The 19245-nt window shown below is 35.3% G+C and overlaps 1 protein-coding gene across 6 annotated transcripts in view; it reads left to right on the top strand.

Moving 5' to 3' along the window:
• TLE1 (TLE family member 1, transcriptional corepressor) overlaps positions 1–19245 on the top strand; it is an 82225-nt gene that overhangs the window by 15020 nt on the left and 47960 nt on the right. For 2 of the 6 annotated variants that reach the window (XM_081942634.1, XM_081942636.1), the window contains exons 5-6: positions 6997–7059; positions 8108–8212. In XM_081942634.1, the coding sequence (XP_081798760.1) occupies positions 6997–7059; positions 8108–8212 (168 nt within the window). Of the gene's footprint in view, positions 1–6996; positions 7060–8107; positions 8213–18866; positions 18942–19245 lie in introns of all 6 variants that reach the window. The other 4 variants (XM_081942635.1, XM_081942637.1, XM_081942632.1 and 1 more) reach the window with 3 other exon arrangements.

A 19245-nucleotide genomic window follows, 5' to 3' on the forward strand; every position in this document is an offset into this window, starting at 1 on the left:
AAAATTGGACTGAGGTCAAGCCATTTGCAGCATACTCTCAGCCTTCGATTTTCCTTACCACAGATCATCTCAAATGATTCAGTAATGACCAAAAGGGCAGCCTTGACCTTTATTCCCTGGTGGATTACTGTTACACTGTATATAAATGGCAAGAACATTTTGCTCATTCAGATGAAGTTTTCAGCTCTATTTTGCTGAAATCTCTATAGCACCAATGCAGGGATTTGAACACAGTTGGTTGCTTGTTTTGTGGAAAAGCTAAATATATAGTTTCAGTTTCAGTTAGGTGATCATACTGTCCTTTTGAAAGGTTTTTTTACCCCATGCCCCAGAACCTTGAGTTATCGTGCTATTTTTTTAACCCTTTAAAAAAAGAAAAGAAAATATTGATAGTAAATGTGGCAGAAGTTTGTATTTTAATTCTTACTACAAATATTTCCTTTCTCATGTTTGCAACATTTAATTTTTCTATAATAGTCTTTCTTCCCTTATTTTGGCAAAATTGTTTTCTATTTATTTTTTTTTAAAAAATATCCTTCATGGCATATCATATTTCAAAATTATAGTGCATTGCTTTCTAGAGGATAAAGGATGTTATTTATTTGGTTGTCTATGTTGTAGGGTGATTTTTAAATAAGAATGTCTTAAGTCTATAATGAGTAATAGCTGGATAAGTAGCTAAGTCCAATAGATTGTTTTGGCCAATGTATATAATAAATGTGAGCTAATAGTTGCTCATTATAAATAATATAAGAACAATAATAAGGCCAGAATAGATTACAATTGTGTCTATGGTTGAAATTCTATTGTTCTGATAGTCAGAAAAAAGACTGTAAAATAGTCTAGGTTTGCTTTGAATTTGAACGATACAGGAAATAGAAGTAATGTAGATATGATTTGTGCTTTCCTCTTTGTGGTTACTTTTTCATAGTTCCCATACCATGCACAAATTCACTCAAACAGTGCAGCATATTATATAGGAATGTATTCAGCCTAGATTTGCTCAGTACAAAATGTATTTTGTTTCTAGAATCTCCATTGTAATGTTCTGCTGAAATATTACAAGTTGTCTGTTCTTCCATTGGAACAAAGTTATTCAATGTGTTGAATATTCTACCATAGGAAAGCATTACAACTTGAGGCCAGCTGTTGCTGCCTTGCTTTTTTACTCCAGCTGCAGGAGATACATGGTGCTTGTTCATGTTGGAAACAGGGAGACTGAGTTCTAGTACCACCTTGGGCAAAATGCAGCTGCGTGACCTTGGCTTGTCATTCTCTCTCAGCCTTAAGGGAGAAGACAATAGCAAACCGTTTCAGAAAAACCTTGCCAAGAAAATTGCAGGGACTTCTTCAGGCATTCTCCAAGAATTGGACATGATTGAAGGGAAGAAAAAATAATAATTCCGATGTGTCTTAAATTATCTCAATTTTTCTTGAGGCGCTTGTTACTTGTTATTTAGACAGTCTACCTGCTAGTTGCCAGCCAAAGAACAATGAAAATCAACTTCATTGTTCCTTCCACAAAGTTTTGCCTGCACATAGGGGTGGAAGCTCTGGAAAAAAAGGCCTGCTGATATTGATTAATTGTGTGGATATTATTAGCCAGTTTTGCCTAGTGCTTAAGGCACCAGGCTAGAAACCAGACAACTGAGTACTAGTCTTGTTTTCAGCATGAAAGCCTAGTGGGTGACTTTGGGCTAATAATTGTCTCTCAGCCCAATCCATCTCACAGGGTTGCTGTTGTGGGGAAAATTGGGGAGAGAAGAGATATTAGGTATGTGTGGCCTCTTGTGCTCTAAAAATAATAAAGGGTTAAAAATTTAAAACAAAAGAACATTACTGTAAGATGTGAGAATATACTGTATATAGAGCGAACACCTACACCAACATTCAATCAACCAACTAACTAACCCCAACTTGCATTAGTAATTTACATTTATACAACCTCAACATCATAAGCAACACTTGTATGTGAAGCAAAATAGTGAGTGCACAAAATATGGGTAATGCTTTACATTACTTGCTTGTTTAAAAAAAAAAACAAAAGCAGAACAAGCACAACGCTTGGAGAGCCCATACAACCACCCACTTGAATTTTTAACTTCTCCCTAGCATCAGAAAAAAAGCAATAATTTACTAGGCAGTCAAGCAGCTACAAGCAGTTTTCTCCTGTCTGACCATGTGTTTAATTGCTTTTCTCCACTCAACACTCCACTCCCACATCACCTTATTCAATCTAAAGCAATAGCAAGAAAGATAGACTGGTCCCTGCTGTGGTATTGCTATGCTGGATGGAAAAAAAAAAAGCAGTCACAAAACAACAGTCCAATTACGGTGCTATGAGCAACTGGAACATTCAAAACTATGCACCTCGAAACAGCCAAGCTTATTATTATGCAAATTCTGCTATTTGCATAAAATACAGGGGGGGGGATGGAAAATGCATGTTTTGTTTCATGATTAGAGCCTGCTTTCCTACCCATACTATACCCAAAGTGGCAAACAATTAAAAAATGTGGGAGTGCTGTTGTTGATTTTAATCCAAGGCAGACGGAGTTTTCCACTGGGGTTTCATGTCTAGGATACACAGTTCATGCCACTTCTAGATTGGCTTTTCTGGAAATGGCATGATAATGACAAACATGTCATAAGGCTGTCAGGATTTTTCAGGGCTCTATAATCCAAATAGCTACAGGAACCACTTCAGTTTAAGAGGACCTTAAGAGTTACATTAATCATAAAAAGGATGCTGTCAGATTGAACCAAGTACACGTTCTAACAATGGACATATTAGAGTTGCATTGAATATACATGAGATTTATTATTTTTCTGTGAAAGCTGTCATTTTGGTAGGTGTAATGAAGTTTATGTGCCTTTCCTTCCACCCTGTCCCCTATTTATGCATGTGTGTGTGTGTGTGTGTGTGTGCGTGCTTGTTTCCTCAATTTGCTGCCACTTGGAGATGGTGGAAGATAGCTCTTGACAGCAGTAGATATATATTCCTTTCCTGTGGGAGCTGCCCTCTATGCACAGAGTGAGATAATGTTTTGGAATGACATTTCTGGCTGACTAACTTCATGTGGATTCTTTGAACAGCATCATTGTCAGTAGGAGGCACGTGGGAACATCTGTCTTGTTCATCTCAACAGTGAGGGTATAGTCCCACCTCCTTGATAGCTGTTGTTCTGCAAGCAGCTTTTGCCAAAGGTGCTGAAAACTACCCAATATTTACAGATAACTCTTCTGTATATAACAGAACCTAATTTAACAGTAGTTTATGGGTTTGTTAATTGTTTGTGCACCAGATAGCCAAATATTTTTTTTTCAGAATATGGAAAAACAAAAGCATGAAATATTTGGTTTATTGTTCAGTAGGCTTGAAGGGGATGATAGATATTATACATCATAATAAAAATAATTGTCTTTAAATGTATTTGTCACCTAACTCCCAGGAACTCTATACATCTTTAGTTTAGTGAAATTACAGATGTCATTTGTAATTACGCAGTGAAGAAAGTTTTTTAATTTATTCTGAGATGCATTAGAAATTGATATTACAGACTACTTCCACATAAGAATTTCTTCTATAACGACTAATTGGTGAGATGAATTTTTGAGGATTTGAATGGAATATTTAGCTTAATTTCTCCCATCTAACAAAGAACAATGTGGATGGTGCCTTTTGAAGTCAGGAAACTGGATTGCCTTTCAGATAACAAAGCATTGCTTCTCACAAAAAAAGTAAAAGCTTTTGGTGATATCCTGTTTAATTAACATGATGAAATTGCATTTTCCAAGACATCTAGCTTTTTATACATCTCTAATTTGTATTTCAATTGTGGGAAGCACTTACTCCTTTTCTCCTGCCCCAAAATATTATTTTAATCACATCATGGATAACCTCTGACAAGGTCTGGCGTTCTTCAGTTGAAATTACTAGGACAGTTTGTTGACTGTGACAGGAAAAGATATTTCAGATAAGTAAAAATAGGAGGTTATAAGAAAATAGGAAAATATCGGTGCATGTACTTCATCTGGGATTTATTGTTTTTATTAATATGCCAAAAGTAAAGAGATTTGGAGTGCATATTACAGCTGTAATCCCAGTTTCAGCAATTACTTAAAACAATTGAAGTCCTTGCAACTTTCCAGTTCTAAATAGACTAAATCCAACTCTTTTAACACAGAGTGGAATTTTGAATATTCCTGTGTAGAAATCTGGGAGAATGTTGGTTTAATTTTATTTCTAAATAGTTTAAAAATAAGTTTCTTCTTTATCTTCCCAATATTGTCTCAGGTTTTGTTGTTGTTGTTGTTAAGCCGTTTGTGTGTGTGTGTGTGTGTGTGTGTGTGTGTGTGTGTGTGTGTGTGTAAGTACCGGTACATATCCTTCCAAGATTGATAAAATGAGGACCTAGATTGATGGGGGAAAGATGCTGACTCTGTAATCAGTTTGGGGAGGGTTGTAAAGCACTGTGAAGCAATACATAAGTCTACATGCTATTGCTATATGCATTCTGCAATATAGGAGCTGAAGGAAAAGGACAAAGCTTATTCTTCTTTTTTGCTGATTTCTTATCACTGCCACTTGTCAGGCCAGGAACTAGAAGACAAAGCAATAGTTATTGTGAATGGATTTTTTAAAAAAATAGGTATAAAATAATTCATTCTTCACACTACAGTCCTTATGCTTGGAAAAAAATGTTGTTATTGGATTATTATTTTTTTTGCTATTTCCCAGCTCCATCTATTTTATAACATTTTGCTAATGGAGAACTCAGAAGCATTCACACCTTTTTTTTGGGGGGGGGTCATTCTAACAAAGGCATCACTCAAGGATATGTTTGGAAACTTGTTAACTTTCTGTGTTAAAAGACTGAGCAAACATTTCCTGCTCTAGGTCATGGTGCCTTATGATTTCTGGTACACAGGTTCTCAATAGTGTGATTATTTATCTAAGCTTCCAGTTTGTACAAGGAAATACCTTAACTTATTGTTGCTTTTAAATTTTGAATGAGAATTCACTTTTAGTGGGGAAAAATGTCCCATGGAAACTGCTGTATTAAGAAACAATGCATTAAATTCTTCTGTGGGGAAAAGCTTCGAGTATCATACATTTTAATCTTGGTTAAATATATGTGGTTTCCTTCTGTAGAAAGGAAAGTAAGAAAGGAAAATCTCTGATCAAACATTTACAGAATTTGAAGCAGGCATTTTTGAAACTGTTCAAGCACCTGCCTTTCCCCCCCTTAATCACTCAGTTCAATATGAAATGTTGACAAAATGACAAATAACAACACTTGAAGCTGACTGTGCTTCAGATCAAAACACTTTAAATTAGTAAAAAAAATATACACATACCTCCCACAGAATGCAAACAATTTCAGTCTCAACTTTATCTTGAATTCCCCCATCATGTTTATGATGCTTTAGAAAGGAGGGCACTGATTGAGTCTGGAGCCCCAGCAAGCTTGTCATTTACAAATAAATCAAAAGGTCGTCATTGCCATAGCAAAGGACTAATGACTGTGGTTTCTGTTGTGCTCTTTGATAGGCCCAACACTCAAGCCTGCTATTAAAAATGAATGCATTCAAGAGGCCTTACATTAAGAACATAAACAATTAAGGGTACTTGAGGGGCTTTCACAAGAGGCACCAGCCTTGCAGATCTGCTTTGGTGGTGAGCAAAGAGAATACGGGCAATTAGTGTTGATGTATTTGCTGTCTGCAAGGGATGGTTTCTTTCATCCCACATTGTTTTAACTGTCCTCTGTATTTGCAGATCAGAAATCTAGCGATAAGCTGTGTCAAGCTAGCTACGACAGCTCAGAATTCATGAATATTACATGAACCTGAAGGGCTGTGTCAGGCATTTCAGAGATTTAATGCCATCTATATTGCATATTCCTAAAGCATAGCTTATATTTTTGATTGATTGACTGGTTTGGGGTGATTCATCCCCCATCCCCTCTTTTTAAAGGTTGGATTCCGGCCTCATGAGTATTTCTTAGGCCTTTTTTCATGCTGCAAAGCTTGTCTTCATTTAATATCTGAAGCTGTCATTACTAGTTGTGGAACATTTCAAAGTAGATTGAGTTCTTACTCAAAAAAAACCACGAAAGGGTAGCATACATTCAAGTTGAGTGTAGATTTTTGTGGCTCACAGATGGTTTGAATGAAAGACTCTGCATCAATGCCATACAATCATATATAGTGCAGTATTGACAAATACAGATAGTCTCCAATTTATACCAGTTGGTTTAGCGACCATTCAAAGTTACAACAGTGCTAGAAAAAGTGATTTATGACATTTAGACCTGTTGCCACAGCCCCATGGTTACACAATCAAAATTTGGATACTAGGCAACTGTTTCATATTTATGATGGAAGGTCTTGAGAACACCTTTTGCAATCTTCTGACAAGCAAAGTCACTGGGGAAACTAGCTTTACTTAACAACCACGTTACTAGCTTAACAACTGCAGTGAATCACTTAACAACTCTGACAAGAAGATCGTAAATAGGGCAAAATTCATTTAACAGATGTTTCATTTATGGCAGTGATGCAGGGCGCCCTTATCAGGTATCCTGCATCTCTGCCATAAATATCACAAGATACTAAGCATAGATTGTTATAAAGTACCTGCTCAGTTTGTGAGGTTATCTACTTGTGACTCATTTCTCCTTTTTCAATACTTGGAAGACTTCAAATAATAAAAAATGGGGAGGAACAATAGGTTTACCAATCTCATGTTAGGCTTGAATTGGTGCTTTATTTGTTAATGACTTGTGTAGTAAGAATATATTTGTTTAAATATACGTGAAGCTGTAGCAGATGTTCTTCAGTAAGATGAACTCTTTCAGCTTATCTACATATTCTAGATATTTGATGTAATATTGGGGTACTTCACATTTTATAACATTTGTCTTTCACATGAACTTGCAAACTAAAATATAATGTGTGTGTATTAATCCAAATATTTACTTTTCTCTATAGACTGAAATTGCCAAGAGATTGAATACAATCTGTGCACAAGTCATTCCATTTTTGTCTCAAGAAGTAAGTACAAATGTTCCGTTGTTTAAAGTGAAATTATGTTGCATCTTTGTTTGTAAATTAGTTTTTAAAATGTTAATTTTATCAAAATTCAGAAGAATGAGGAACATCTGTTATAGCTGAAGTATGCAGGCCCCCTGTTAATTTGGTCTAGCAGATGAGATGAGATACACCAACTGTATAACTGGTGAAATAGCTCAACCACAAAATTATTCTTTCCAACACAGGAGGAGGCAGTCTAAAAAGATTATCAAGTTTTTTTTTAATGCTAGCATTAGTTTAGCAGCTGCTAGTCTAGCCATTTGTTAAATCCTCTGTAAATAAAAATGATAGTGTTTAATAGCACACTAAACTTTTTGAGTGGCATTTGCAAAACCAAAAAAACCCATCTAAGAATTGGTTGAAATTCTGAAAGCCCTTTTACGTTTCATTTGAAACATTAAAATCTAAGAAAGCAGAAGTCTAGCAAAAGTCTAAGAAAAAGGCCTGAATTGTAATCTGCATTAATTTCTTGACAGACATTTATTATTAGCATTTATGTAGCAATAGATGTGAATTTTAGGGAGTAGGAAAACCTGGTTACTGGCACAAATGTAAATTGAATTTAGTGTATGGGAGAATCTGGTGACTAAATTGATACCAGGACATTGGTAGAATGCTTATTAACACAACACGAATAGGCCAGATATACTACCCTAATGCTTTGTCACACACACTTTCCTAGCTCATAATTGGCACCCAGGAGTGTCTTCAATGATAACTCCCCAATGAGGTAGTGTTAAGGCAAGGGTTGAGGTTGTGACCATCCTCAGCCAATAGTATGTTTTAGCACAGTTTGCACAACAGAAATGTTACTTATCAGCTTTGGAAGAAGGTTAACTTGCAAATAACCTATAGTAAAAGCTATGTATTTATGCATGGTGAAAGGAAGTTGTGTCTCGGTTTGCTAGTTTGAAATATACCTACTGCTTGATTAAAAAAATACCTTTTTCTCCTGCTTAAATCTGAAGTAGTGATTGTTCTGATAATAGACATTTATTTGTCATTCCAGCATCAACAACAAGTGGCTCAAGCAGTGGAACGTGCCAAACAAGTGACTATGGCTGAGCTGAATGCCATCATCGGGGTACGTGGCCTTCCAGGTCTACCTCCTACAGTGTGTATAACCAGCTTTCCTTTTTTTATTGATTTTGGCAGTTTTGATGTTTCAATTTTTAATGTGTAATAATATCTTTGATAGTTGGCTACATTTTAAGTATTTTCTTGGCACTTATGCATTTTTAACTGGTAGCATTGCTAAAAGCTTAATTTATCAAATGATATTTCTTTATGCTATATATCAGGAGTATATATATTAAGTTGCCCTTGGCAACTTAAAGACTTGTGGACTTCAGTTCCCAGAATTTCTCAGCCAACCATTCTGAGAAATTCTGGGAATTGAAGTCCACCAGTTTTAAGGTTGCCAAGATTGGACATCCCTGTTATATATCGTAGACCTATTTTATATGTGGAATGTTTCTGAATTATAAATTAATGTTTGGAATGGGTATGTCAAAAGAAACCAAACTAATTAGGACTGATACATTTTGTAGGGATTAACAGACTTTCTTGGTATCTGAGTCATTTGATAATCTGAATATCTACATTTACAAAAAATAATAATAACCTTAGCATGTTATAAAAGTAAAGTTATTTTGTTCATATTTATAAGTGAAAAAAATGATTGGGTGAAAAGATTAAGAAATGTTTATTTCTGCTTTTGCTTAGGTATGGTGTGCTATATCATCCCAATTAATATACTATAGTAATACTAATGTCATAGTTACATCCCAAAATAATATGACAATTTGTATTTAAATAAAAGTAAAAATAGTTATCTAAACTCTTCCTCCTGACATTATAGAAAAAAATGAGAAAGAATAGCAGACAATCTAGGTTTGCCAGAATTTGTATACTCATCATGTACGTAGAAAGTTTAACCTCATGGAAAAATCACCTGCTAATATATGAAAGCAAGTAGATAACTTGCTTTATATTTATGGCTTTGTGCATTTTGCTTGTCATATACATTAATTTTATAATGCTGAAGACATATCACTTTCCATCCTATTGCTTCTGTAGTGGGCAAAAGAACTTGAAACAAGTCCTCCTTCTGATTTTTATTCATGTGCGAGTACTATGAGAGATTGAAATTATTCATTTACTAGTTTATGTTAATTGCTTGTGAGAAGATGCCCTGCTGGTCTTTATAGTTCCCTCAGACACTTTGTAATGATAATTAGACATGCTGCTGTATGGATTAACAGTGCAATAGTCCAGTGACGTGTTCAAACAATAGCACCGGTTAATCCATCTGTGCTTAAAATTACATCCCAACTGGAGATGGAGGAACTCCCCCCATCCCCACAAAACCTAAGGAGGATTAAAAGATGATCCTCCGCTTGAAAACTCTGCTTTAATCAATTTCTGAATTGTAGATCTGTGGTAAACTATTGGCAGTCAATTAGGTGAAATAAACTGAGAGAATGACCTTCATTTCCTTTTAATAGCCATTCCTCCCTGCAAGTGTCAGTAGATTTTCAACTTAAATTTTATTCAGGCAGCCTTATTACATGCCACAGATTAGCTTTGCATAAACACAACTCCCCCTTTAAACTAGGTCCTTTTTCCTCCTCCTTGCCCCATCCAGTCAACTACCCTTTTCCCCAAAAGTCTTTATTTGTCTTCATGACCCATGACTTGTCCCTATGATGTCTTTACTTGGAATTTAGTTCAGAAGTTCAACTGGGTATTTTCTATGTCTGCAAGTGCTGTTTAGCTGACACAGCTCAAAATAGCTTTTAAAATAAATTGGAAATGTTTATATTGGACAATGAATATTTTGTGGAGCATCTGGCTTATATCTTTGGACACTGTCACCTTTTCTTTAAGAGCACCCAGAAGCCAAGAGAACAATACTTCAATCATTTACAGACTACCTCCAGTTGAATGCCTTCAACACCCACTTGTGTATTTTTAAAGGAACAAAACTACCATCCATTTATTTAATACGCTGATTTCATTTTAATTGAAACAACATTAAAAAAAGACTTCAAATTGAGGTTCACCTCATATGCAGTGAACTCCTCCTGAAAAATAATTGCATAGTTCTTAGCAAGAAAATAAGATTTGCCCTGTCAAATTGGACCAATTTAGTCCAGCATTTTTTCATTGTGATAAAATACTGGACTGAATCAAAGTAGGGTGATCACAGACAGGAGACTGCAAATGTTATTTGGAGGGATGCTGACTTAAATACTAAAGTAACTCTAATTGGTAAATTACTCCTCAGTGGATGTATCTAAACCCACTGCATCCCTTCTTGTGGAATGAATTCCATGAGCTTGCGAAGATGGACTTTTCTTTCATTTGTTCTAAATCTCTTTCCATTGGATAATTCCTTTGGGGGCAGGAAATAAACCTTTTTACTGTCCACTTTCTGCAAGCTATTTGTGACTTTATGCATTTCAGCCATGTCCCTCTCAATGGCATGTATGCATAGGATATCAGCCCTGTAACAAACTGAGGCATTTATATGTTATCGTCAACGATAATATATCATATTTTTCACTATTTCTAAGCATCATATTTTTCCCCCAATCTTTCCCCCCAATCTAAGTAGTGCCTTGCCCAGCTGATCTAACAATTGTGTTATAATCCAAAAATTGTTGTGCAACTGCAGTCTCACTTTACACATAGATATTGGTCCAGCAAGAGATCATCTCTTTCACTGCACATTTGTATACACAAATAATTATCCTGTGCTGCACAATAAGTTTCATGCTCTGACATATGCTTGATTTGTTTGAAAGGGATTGGGTACACTCTGGAAAATTGGAGTAGCATAAAATTGGGCTGACAATTCACTGGCCCTTTGCTCCTCTTCATTGAACATTCACTGTGTCAGCCTGTGTCCCTAGAGGGGAGGAAGCATCAGGAGTCGGTCTGTTCTTACAAGCAGCAGCTGCACTAAAGTAAACGCCAGCTCAGTTTAATAGCAGCTGTCAGTATTGTTCAGAGACCCAACTTAGTATAAAGAACAATAGTGGAGGCCATGCTCTTAAACTGCAGTGTCTTTCAGGCTAATAAAAGAAATAGTAATTTAACGGTTTAGACATCTATTGTGAGCCTGAAACATCATGAGTCTTTTCAAAATGCAAATCAACTGCTGAATTCTCCAACATTAGAAGCACAAATCAAGTAGCCAGTGGCTAAGCAAGGCCCAATAAGTTTGAGTTGCATTGAAATAGAAGCAGAGAGGCAACAAATTGAGGGGAAAGTTGAGATCCTAATAAATGTACGGAAATAGTTAAGATCCATGTTTTTAGTGATGCTTAGTGAGATTTAGGTTTTTTTTAAAAAAAAGTTTTGTTGCTTGACATGGAAAATAATTGCTTCTAAATGGTGCCCTTACTTCTTTGTTGGGAATGCCCTTCTACCTCTAGACTTGTATTCCATATGGCACAAGAATTAAGGCACAGGAAGGTGTGAGGAAGGTTCTTTGGGAAACATTCAGTTAAATTGGAGGGTGGGGGAGTTTGCTCTCATAAAATCTGTAAGCTAGATCTGGAAATGTGCATGTTTAATCCTGATAGAACAAATTCTAACAACCCCACAAACACCCCCCCCAATGTAACACTCTTGAAAAAAAAGTGTCCAGGTTCCTTTGTCAGGAGTCTGATCCAGTATGGATGCTCATCTGCAAGTTTATGCAGTCCAAATCGTTGAGATTGTGTAGTGTTTATTTGAAGATAAGGCAAAAGGCTCGTAGGCAGAATACCTTCACATACATCACACACATTTGCTTTGAAGGATAATGAGTCTAATTTTAAATGTTACAAAGTGAACTAGGAAAGTGGCAAGTGAAGCAATCATTCTCTTCCTATTTCAATGTTCCAAGTGTGGTGATAAACATTTTCTTGGAATGGACATTTAAATGGATTTCTTAGTAAAGTTTTAAGAGATTAGAGTAAGAGGAAAATATAGTCAACGGTTAGGAAAATTAAAGGAAGTTTGTATTAGAACAGGGGTATCAAACTCAATTTCATTGAGGGCTGCATAAGCGTTGTGCTTGGTCTTGGGAGGCAGAGTGGGGGGGTGGCCAGCTATATGTTAGAGGAGTGCCTATGATGGCCCGACAGCTCTGCCAGCGAAAATTGGCTGTTTCTAGGGTGGCCCAGAGGGTCAGATCTAAGCACTTGCGGGCTGGATCCAAACCCTGGGCCTTGAGTTTGACACCCTGTATTAGAATCATAATTAGGCCACACTGATAATTAGAACACTTTAAGAGATTGATATAGATTTGCAGATTTAAAAAAAATGAACTGTAGAAATACATCTTAACAAGTATCTTTCGGGTCCACAAGACATTGCGGATATTTTAGTTGAGGTGAAAAAGAATTTAATGCTTTAATGATTGAAGGGTTTCCTCTTACCCCTTTGAGGTCTGCTGTTCATGCTTCTGTGAAACGTATCAGTTGGATTGATGGTATTGGTGAGACAGATTGAGTTGTTGGCAACTAAAGGGCTTTGTGCCATTGCATGAGGTGATTGACTAAAGGATTAGCAAACCACTGGATTATTTTTCCTTTCCTTGGCTGTGGTATTTCTGAGACGGTAGTGTGTGAAGCTTAAGAGGATGAGGTTAACCTCTTGAGGATTTATTATGAGCCTGTAGTTAATCTCCAGAGCGCCTATAAATTACTAGAATATATCTTTTCCTGTAAAATAGAAATTTGGAGGCAAAAATTTGCTGCAGCAGCTTCTTATTGCAGAAGTTTGGGACTCATCCTCTGCAATTCTGACTTTACTTCTGAAATGGATGGGGAAAAGGGTCCATTGCAGAGATAAAATGTCAAAAGTCTTTTAAAGAAGGTTGGGAAAAAAAGTTTAGTAGTATTTCTCCAGTCCAAATATTTTAGGCTGCAGCTATCTAATCCACAACCCACCAAACCTCTAGCTGTTAAAATTAGAGCTATTTGGGGGTAAAGTGGTGGAAAAAATCAGCAAGATGATGGATGGAGCATTGGGATACGTAACTCATTCCCTTTGCACATGTGCCACACATTCCAGCTGCCATTTGCCTCCCCTCCCCCACGCACTGCTGGTTAATACTGATTGAAGATTATAAGAAATGCCTTTTTTGTCTGAGGAATATACTGCAGATTTAAACTCAAAAACAAGATTCTGAACAAATAGAAGGATCTGTTTATCTACTTAAGGGGATCTAAATTACAAAGTATGCTAAAAACCAGAGTCTGGTATGTATTTCTTAAAACTCTGCTTTCTCCCCATATACCTTGCAGATTGCATTCGAAATATCAAGCTATGCTATTGAAATAAGACATATGTTTGCTGCTTGATGATGGGTGGTATGAATTTAGAATTAGAATTAGAAACAAAGAGCCATAAAGGTCAGATAGAGAAGTGTATAGAGACATAAAATAAATTTATTCAGACAACTATAAAATCTGTTATCCGTCTATTATGTTACTTCCAGTTTTTAGTTGGAAGCTTTTTTGTTCTTATTTAAACCTATGCAATTGTGTTTTTATTCCCTGTGCTAATAATTATTTCAGAAATGCAAATTGAAATGTATTGATTTTGATCATAATTTTGAGAATCTTTGGTTATGCATTGGTTGGAATGCATTATTGCAGGCAAACTGCTGACTGCCACGTGTTCGATCCTGACAGGAATCAAAGTTGAATCAGCTTTCCATCCTTCCGAGGTTGGTAAAATGAGGACCCAGATTGTTGGGGACAATATGCTGACATTTGTAAATCGCTTAAAGCAGGGGTGTCAAACTGGTGGCCCACGGGCCAGATGTGTCACACGCAGGCCACACCTATCCCAGCTCCGCAAAGGGGAAAAACATCTTGATACATCATGTGATGGCAATGTGATGATGCAAGTATGACACCCATGTCTTGGAGCTGTAAAGCCCAATGGAGCAATATATAAGGCTAAATGCTATTGCTTTAAGTATTATTTTCTAGAAATACTTTATTGTACAAGTGAGGGGCAGATTGCCATTTTTGATTTATTTTTTTCTTTCCCTTTCCCATTGAATAAAAGTATCTAGAAGATTAGGACTTGATTTAAACTAGAAAATATTCAAGAGCATAAAACCAAACATGAAATTACTCAATTATAATTATACAACAGTGTTACAACTTTTAAATTCCTGTTGAAAGAACCAAGTCTCTTCAGACCGCATACTTCTCTCCTTTACTACATCAGGCTTTGACCCCTGTTGCTGGATTTCACTAGTCATGCTGGCTAAAAAAAAAAAAAAAATGGTTAATAGTGATGCTACTCTGAATTGGTATTTAATGAGTACCTATCTGAATTAAACTTGCAAGTTTAATAAAAGAACATCTTATTAACTTGTATAATTTAATTTGAATATTATTTTTCTCCTTTTGCAGTAAATATGCTATTTTCTTGATTTAGAACATGATTTAAAATTCATTAATTAAATTAGTTACAAGTTTTAGGAAATTGTGTCATGATATATTTAAACTAGTTAAAAAGTTATTCAAGGAAGCAACTAAGAGCTTTTCCAGGGGCACACAATTTCCTGGTTTTCATACACACAAAAAGTTGTAAGCATCAATCAACCTCTTTTTATTGGCATCCTAATTGCAAATCCAGCATATTGTCAGATGTACAGTGTTAACTTTGAATTCAAGATTGGCGAAGACCATCGCCTACTACACCTTACTTAAGGAGAAAACCTATACAAGTACTTTATTAGGAGTGGGAAAAGATACAATTCATTGATCCACACGCTTTGTATACCGTAGGTTATATAACTTGAGTGAACTCAGTTTTTTAAAAATGATTCATTAGGTGATAGGGGAAAATAATCCTCCACTTAACAGCCTGTATAGGAACTGGAATGAAGCTGGAGTGAACAGTAGTGCAATAAGTGGGAAAAAATAAATACTGAACTAGTATAAAACAGCTTATACAAATCCCATGTTGCTACATTAACTTTATGAAGAGAGTTTTTTTAAAAAAAAACACACACATACAAAAAAATCATACAAATAGAAATTTCTATACTGAATCTTACTAAAGTAAGGCTTAGGAATGTCACTGACATTCATTGCAGTGTTTAAATATTTGAAACTGTCTTTGGAACAGAGAATAAAAGTGGCTTAAAACACATTTAGTTATTGTAGATATAGGGGTTTATATCACATGATTAAAAGATTAAAAGTAAAGAAGTTGTGCTAAACATAGTTTCCTGGTTCATATGAGATTGCAATTCTAGTTGACTGGAAGATTATTGGTTTGTCAATTGCAGTATTCAAAGTGACTTCATATGTAGCCTAAAAATGATATTCAGTCTGATATTCTAAATGTAATCTTTCCAGCTGAGATGAGATCATATAAATTCAGCTTCTGTATCAAATAAAATTTATTTACTGAAATATTGTTTTATTCTATATATGCATAGATGTCCAAGCATCAGAATGCCAGTTCTGTTGACTCTGCACTTCATAGCAAGCAAAAAGAAAAAGCAACACTTTTTAAAAAAGTCTTCTCCAAAATATTGTATACAGTAACATTTTACTACCATGTTGTGATGTTGATTTAAATTGTTGTTTAAATGCAGGCTCCTACTCATTCTTTTTATAATACAATTTAAGAACCAAGGCTGGACTTTTCTGTTGGCAAAATGTTGTTTATTTTGTAAACACAATCTTAATTTTAGTTTTTGAGCATTTAATTTTAGCATTTCTATGAAAGTTGGATGCTATTGTAAAACTAACATTGTAAGCATTAATAAATCCAAAAATCACATTACACTTTCAACACAGTTTTGTGCAGTGTTTCAAGCATCTAACTTCAACTTTGGAATCTAAAAATTATGAGTGATATAAAAAGAAAAGCAAATGAATCTATCAATTATTATCAGCTAGCTTGATAATTCATGCAGAATCTCAGGCTTACTAAATAAAGACAAAATGAGCATTTTACTTGTGCATTATTCCTCCAGTAGGTCAGGCTGCTTCCAAATGATTATACTTTTTCTAAACAACAGATGTTTGGTATTGGGTTTTGGCTTGCTCTGAAACTTGTACTTAATAGTGTTTAATTTTTAATAAAGGGCAGAATTATGGCTAACTCGCAACCACCTGATGAAACATGCAGCTTTTTGTGCTACACTGAATTGGATTCTCAGCATTCTTTCATCCTTTAGCCATATTATCTTGTCTGTTTGAATCCAGAAAAAAAGTTTCAACTGGGAATTCCTTTTTAAAAAAGTAGAAAACAAGAGAGTGTTTTCAGCCTTGCTCACTAATGAATGACAATGATATATGCAGCAGCCATTGTATCCCATTTTCCACACTTGATCCTAAGGGGGAGTTACTATATGCTCAACAGAAAGTTCCTTCACACATTATATGTGCATAGAACTCCTTCACATATTGTTCAAATGTCATGCGGATGACAGATAGGAAGTGGAATTTGGGCGTTCTGTGGAAAATCCTTCCATATACTTTTTCAACATATATATTTGTGAAGCCATTAGTAGTGAAATAATTGAAGTGAAATGAAAGTAATCATAATGGAAATATCTGATTTCCATGCAGAACATTTCAAATAAGTAGCATCTATATGAAAGAGGTCTATTGTTCACCTTAAATGCTATATACTCTAGCCCTGACACTTGCATCTATTTACTATAAGTCTATACTGAGCCATCATGAAAAATAGAGAAAAAAGGTGGCTGTTGGGTAATCCCAGACACTGCTTCTTTGTTTATTCTTTCTCTCCATAACCAGAAAATCTATGTCTTATTTCTATGTTGCCCCTGTGATTGTAAGTTTCTCCTACAAAATGGTGCCCCACTGTTCCTATGCTGGATATACAAATGAAACTGGCTAATGTCTTAATACATTAAAATGAATATAGACAAAATAAACTAAAAGAATGACTTCACTAACTTTTCTACACTGGATTTACAAAAGAGACTTGTTAAACTTTTGAAAAAGTTTGTGATTAAAAAGACAAAGAAAAGACGAAAATATATATCAAATTCCTGGGGCATTATGTGAAGGGATTTAAAAAGCAGACCTTGTGGGGAAAACAGTAAGAAGAAAGAAACTTAACGATTTAGGATTGTTAAAAGTAAAGGGATATGAAGTTGGTTTCTTTGATCAAGGTCTATATATGCATATGTGTGTGTATTCAACTCTGATAATCATTAAAGGACTTTTGTTGTTTAGGACTGAATAGGAAGGTTTTTAGGATCTGTATCCTAAAGAGATAAGTAATGGGAGAAAGAGGGATTTCTTAAAGTTAATTTAAACCCATCTTTGTTAAGAGAAGGTGGCAAGTTATTAAATTTATACCTGATTTGATGAGGCAGGAAGGTAATTTCTATTTTTTCTTTTATGCATGTCTTTTTCTTAGTTTGCATTAGTTTTTATCTTTTTAATTGTTCATTTTTAATAAAATTACTCTTTAAAAAAAAGACACTTCAAATTTTTGGACATGTTTCTCGGAAGAAGCCCTAAATATAAACAGCTATATAAAACAATGTTTGAGATTTTTTGATGTTGAAATCAAGGTGGCATGGCAGAGCTCACAGTTGTAATAATTTTTAAATCTTTGTTTAATTATGGAAAAATAAATTTCCTGGGTTTATTTGCTAGAGGCCAATTTATTTATAAAAGTATATCACACCTAAACTGGAAGAGATTTTTTGAAAGAGCATAAATTGCACTGTGCTTTGCTTGGCATAGTACAGCTTGTTACTTCTTGTTAGTTATCATTAAGAAAGGAAAAGTACCAGAGAAGCAGTAGCAAGACAATACCTGATGGAAAAGTAGAAAAAGAAACCATATATCAAGACATCCTTTGCAAGAATGCATAGAGTACATATATATGTATGTGTGTGTGTGTGTATGTGTGTGTGTGTGTATGTGTGTATGTATTTGTGTTACAATCCCTGGTATCTCCTCCTTTTATCAGCTGAGCATACCATACCGTATTGTATTACCACAGGGGTTGTAACACAAATATATACCTATTTCCCTGGCTCAGCTGATAAAAGGATGAGAGCCTGTGGCTTAGTGGCTAAGACTCCTGCCTAATATGTAATACAGCCCAGGTTCGAATCCCAGTAAGGGTATGGCTAGCTGATGAGAGCTAAATAGCTTGAAATGGATCTATACTAGTCTCCCTTTATTTATTTATCAGCACAAATACAACACAAATATAAAAAGGCAACATTAAAAATAAAAATATGGTTTTCTGCCTGGATGGTTTTCTGTGATGAGCCGAAGGACAGAAAGAGGGAGTAGTGAGCTTCCTCCCATATTTGGGCATATATATAGTTTTTATAATATGAAAGTGTTTAATAATACATCTTTTCACAATGACTGCATGGATTAGGTCCACTTTATGGTGATAGGAAGCAGTGCTAAAACGATTAAGCAATCCAGAGCTTTCTAATGAACATGGTTGAGACAGATTTTTAAATGTGTCTTCTCTGATTACTGTACAAATTTAAATGAATATAGTATTAATAACTCAAAAAAGCAGTTGTTTTGCTTAAAATTCTTGATCTAAGATACACACAAATGAAACACGTAATTTCCTTTAAGTGCCTCTCACATTCTGTTAAATGTTATGTTATCTTTAAGCACAGTTGTAATGATTTTCTTTTTCTTTTTCTTTTAAAATAGTAAGTACTACTCTATAGAGGTGATAAATATAATTGATATGATTGTACCATGTGTCAAACACAGGACCTGGTAATGCTATCAGCTCTTGACAGTTGCAGCTTGGCTGAAGTCATAATGCAGAGACCCATGCTTACAAATGTAAGCACTTTGAATAATTCTTTCAAAATTGGAAAGGGCTAAGTAGAACTTCTGGCTGCTGAGATACAAGATGTGGGCTGCAATTCTGTGCACTAGCCTTCTCCAACCTGGAACTAACCACTTTGGGAATTCTAGAATCCCAGTCTATTTGGAGAGAGTGCTAAATTGGGGAAGGCTGTAATATTTATCTGGAAGCACATGTGATTGTTCTCAGAGGGGCTTATTTCTGAGAAGATAAATAGTAACTTGAAGCCTTGCAGCTTAAGTCAATCTCTTGCCTTCTGTTTGGAGCTCAGTTAAGTTG

The sequence above is a fragment of the Natrix helvetica genome, assembly GCF_964273705.1.
Source record: "Natrix helvetica genome assembly, chromosome: 2".
Classification (NCBI taxonomy): Eukaryota; Metazoa; Chordata; class Lepidosauria; order Squamata; family Natricidae; genus Natrix; species Natrix helvetica.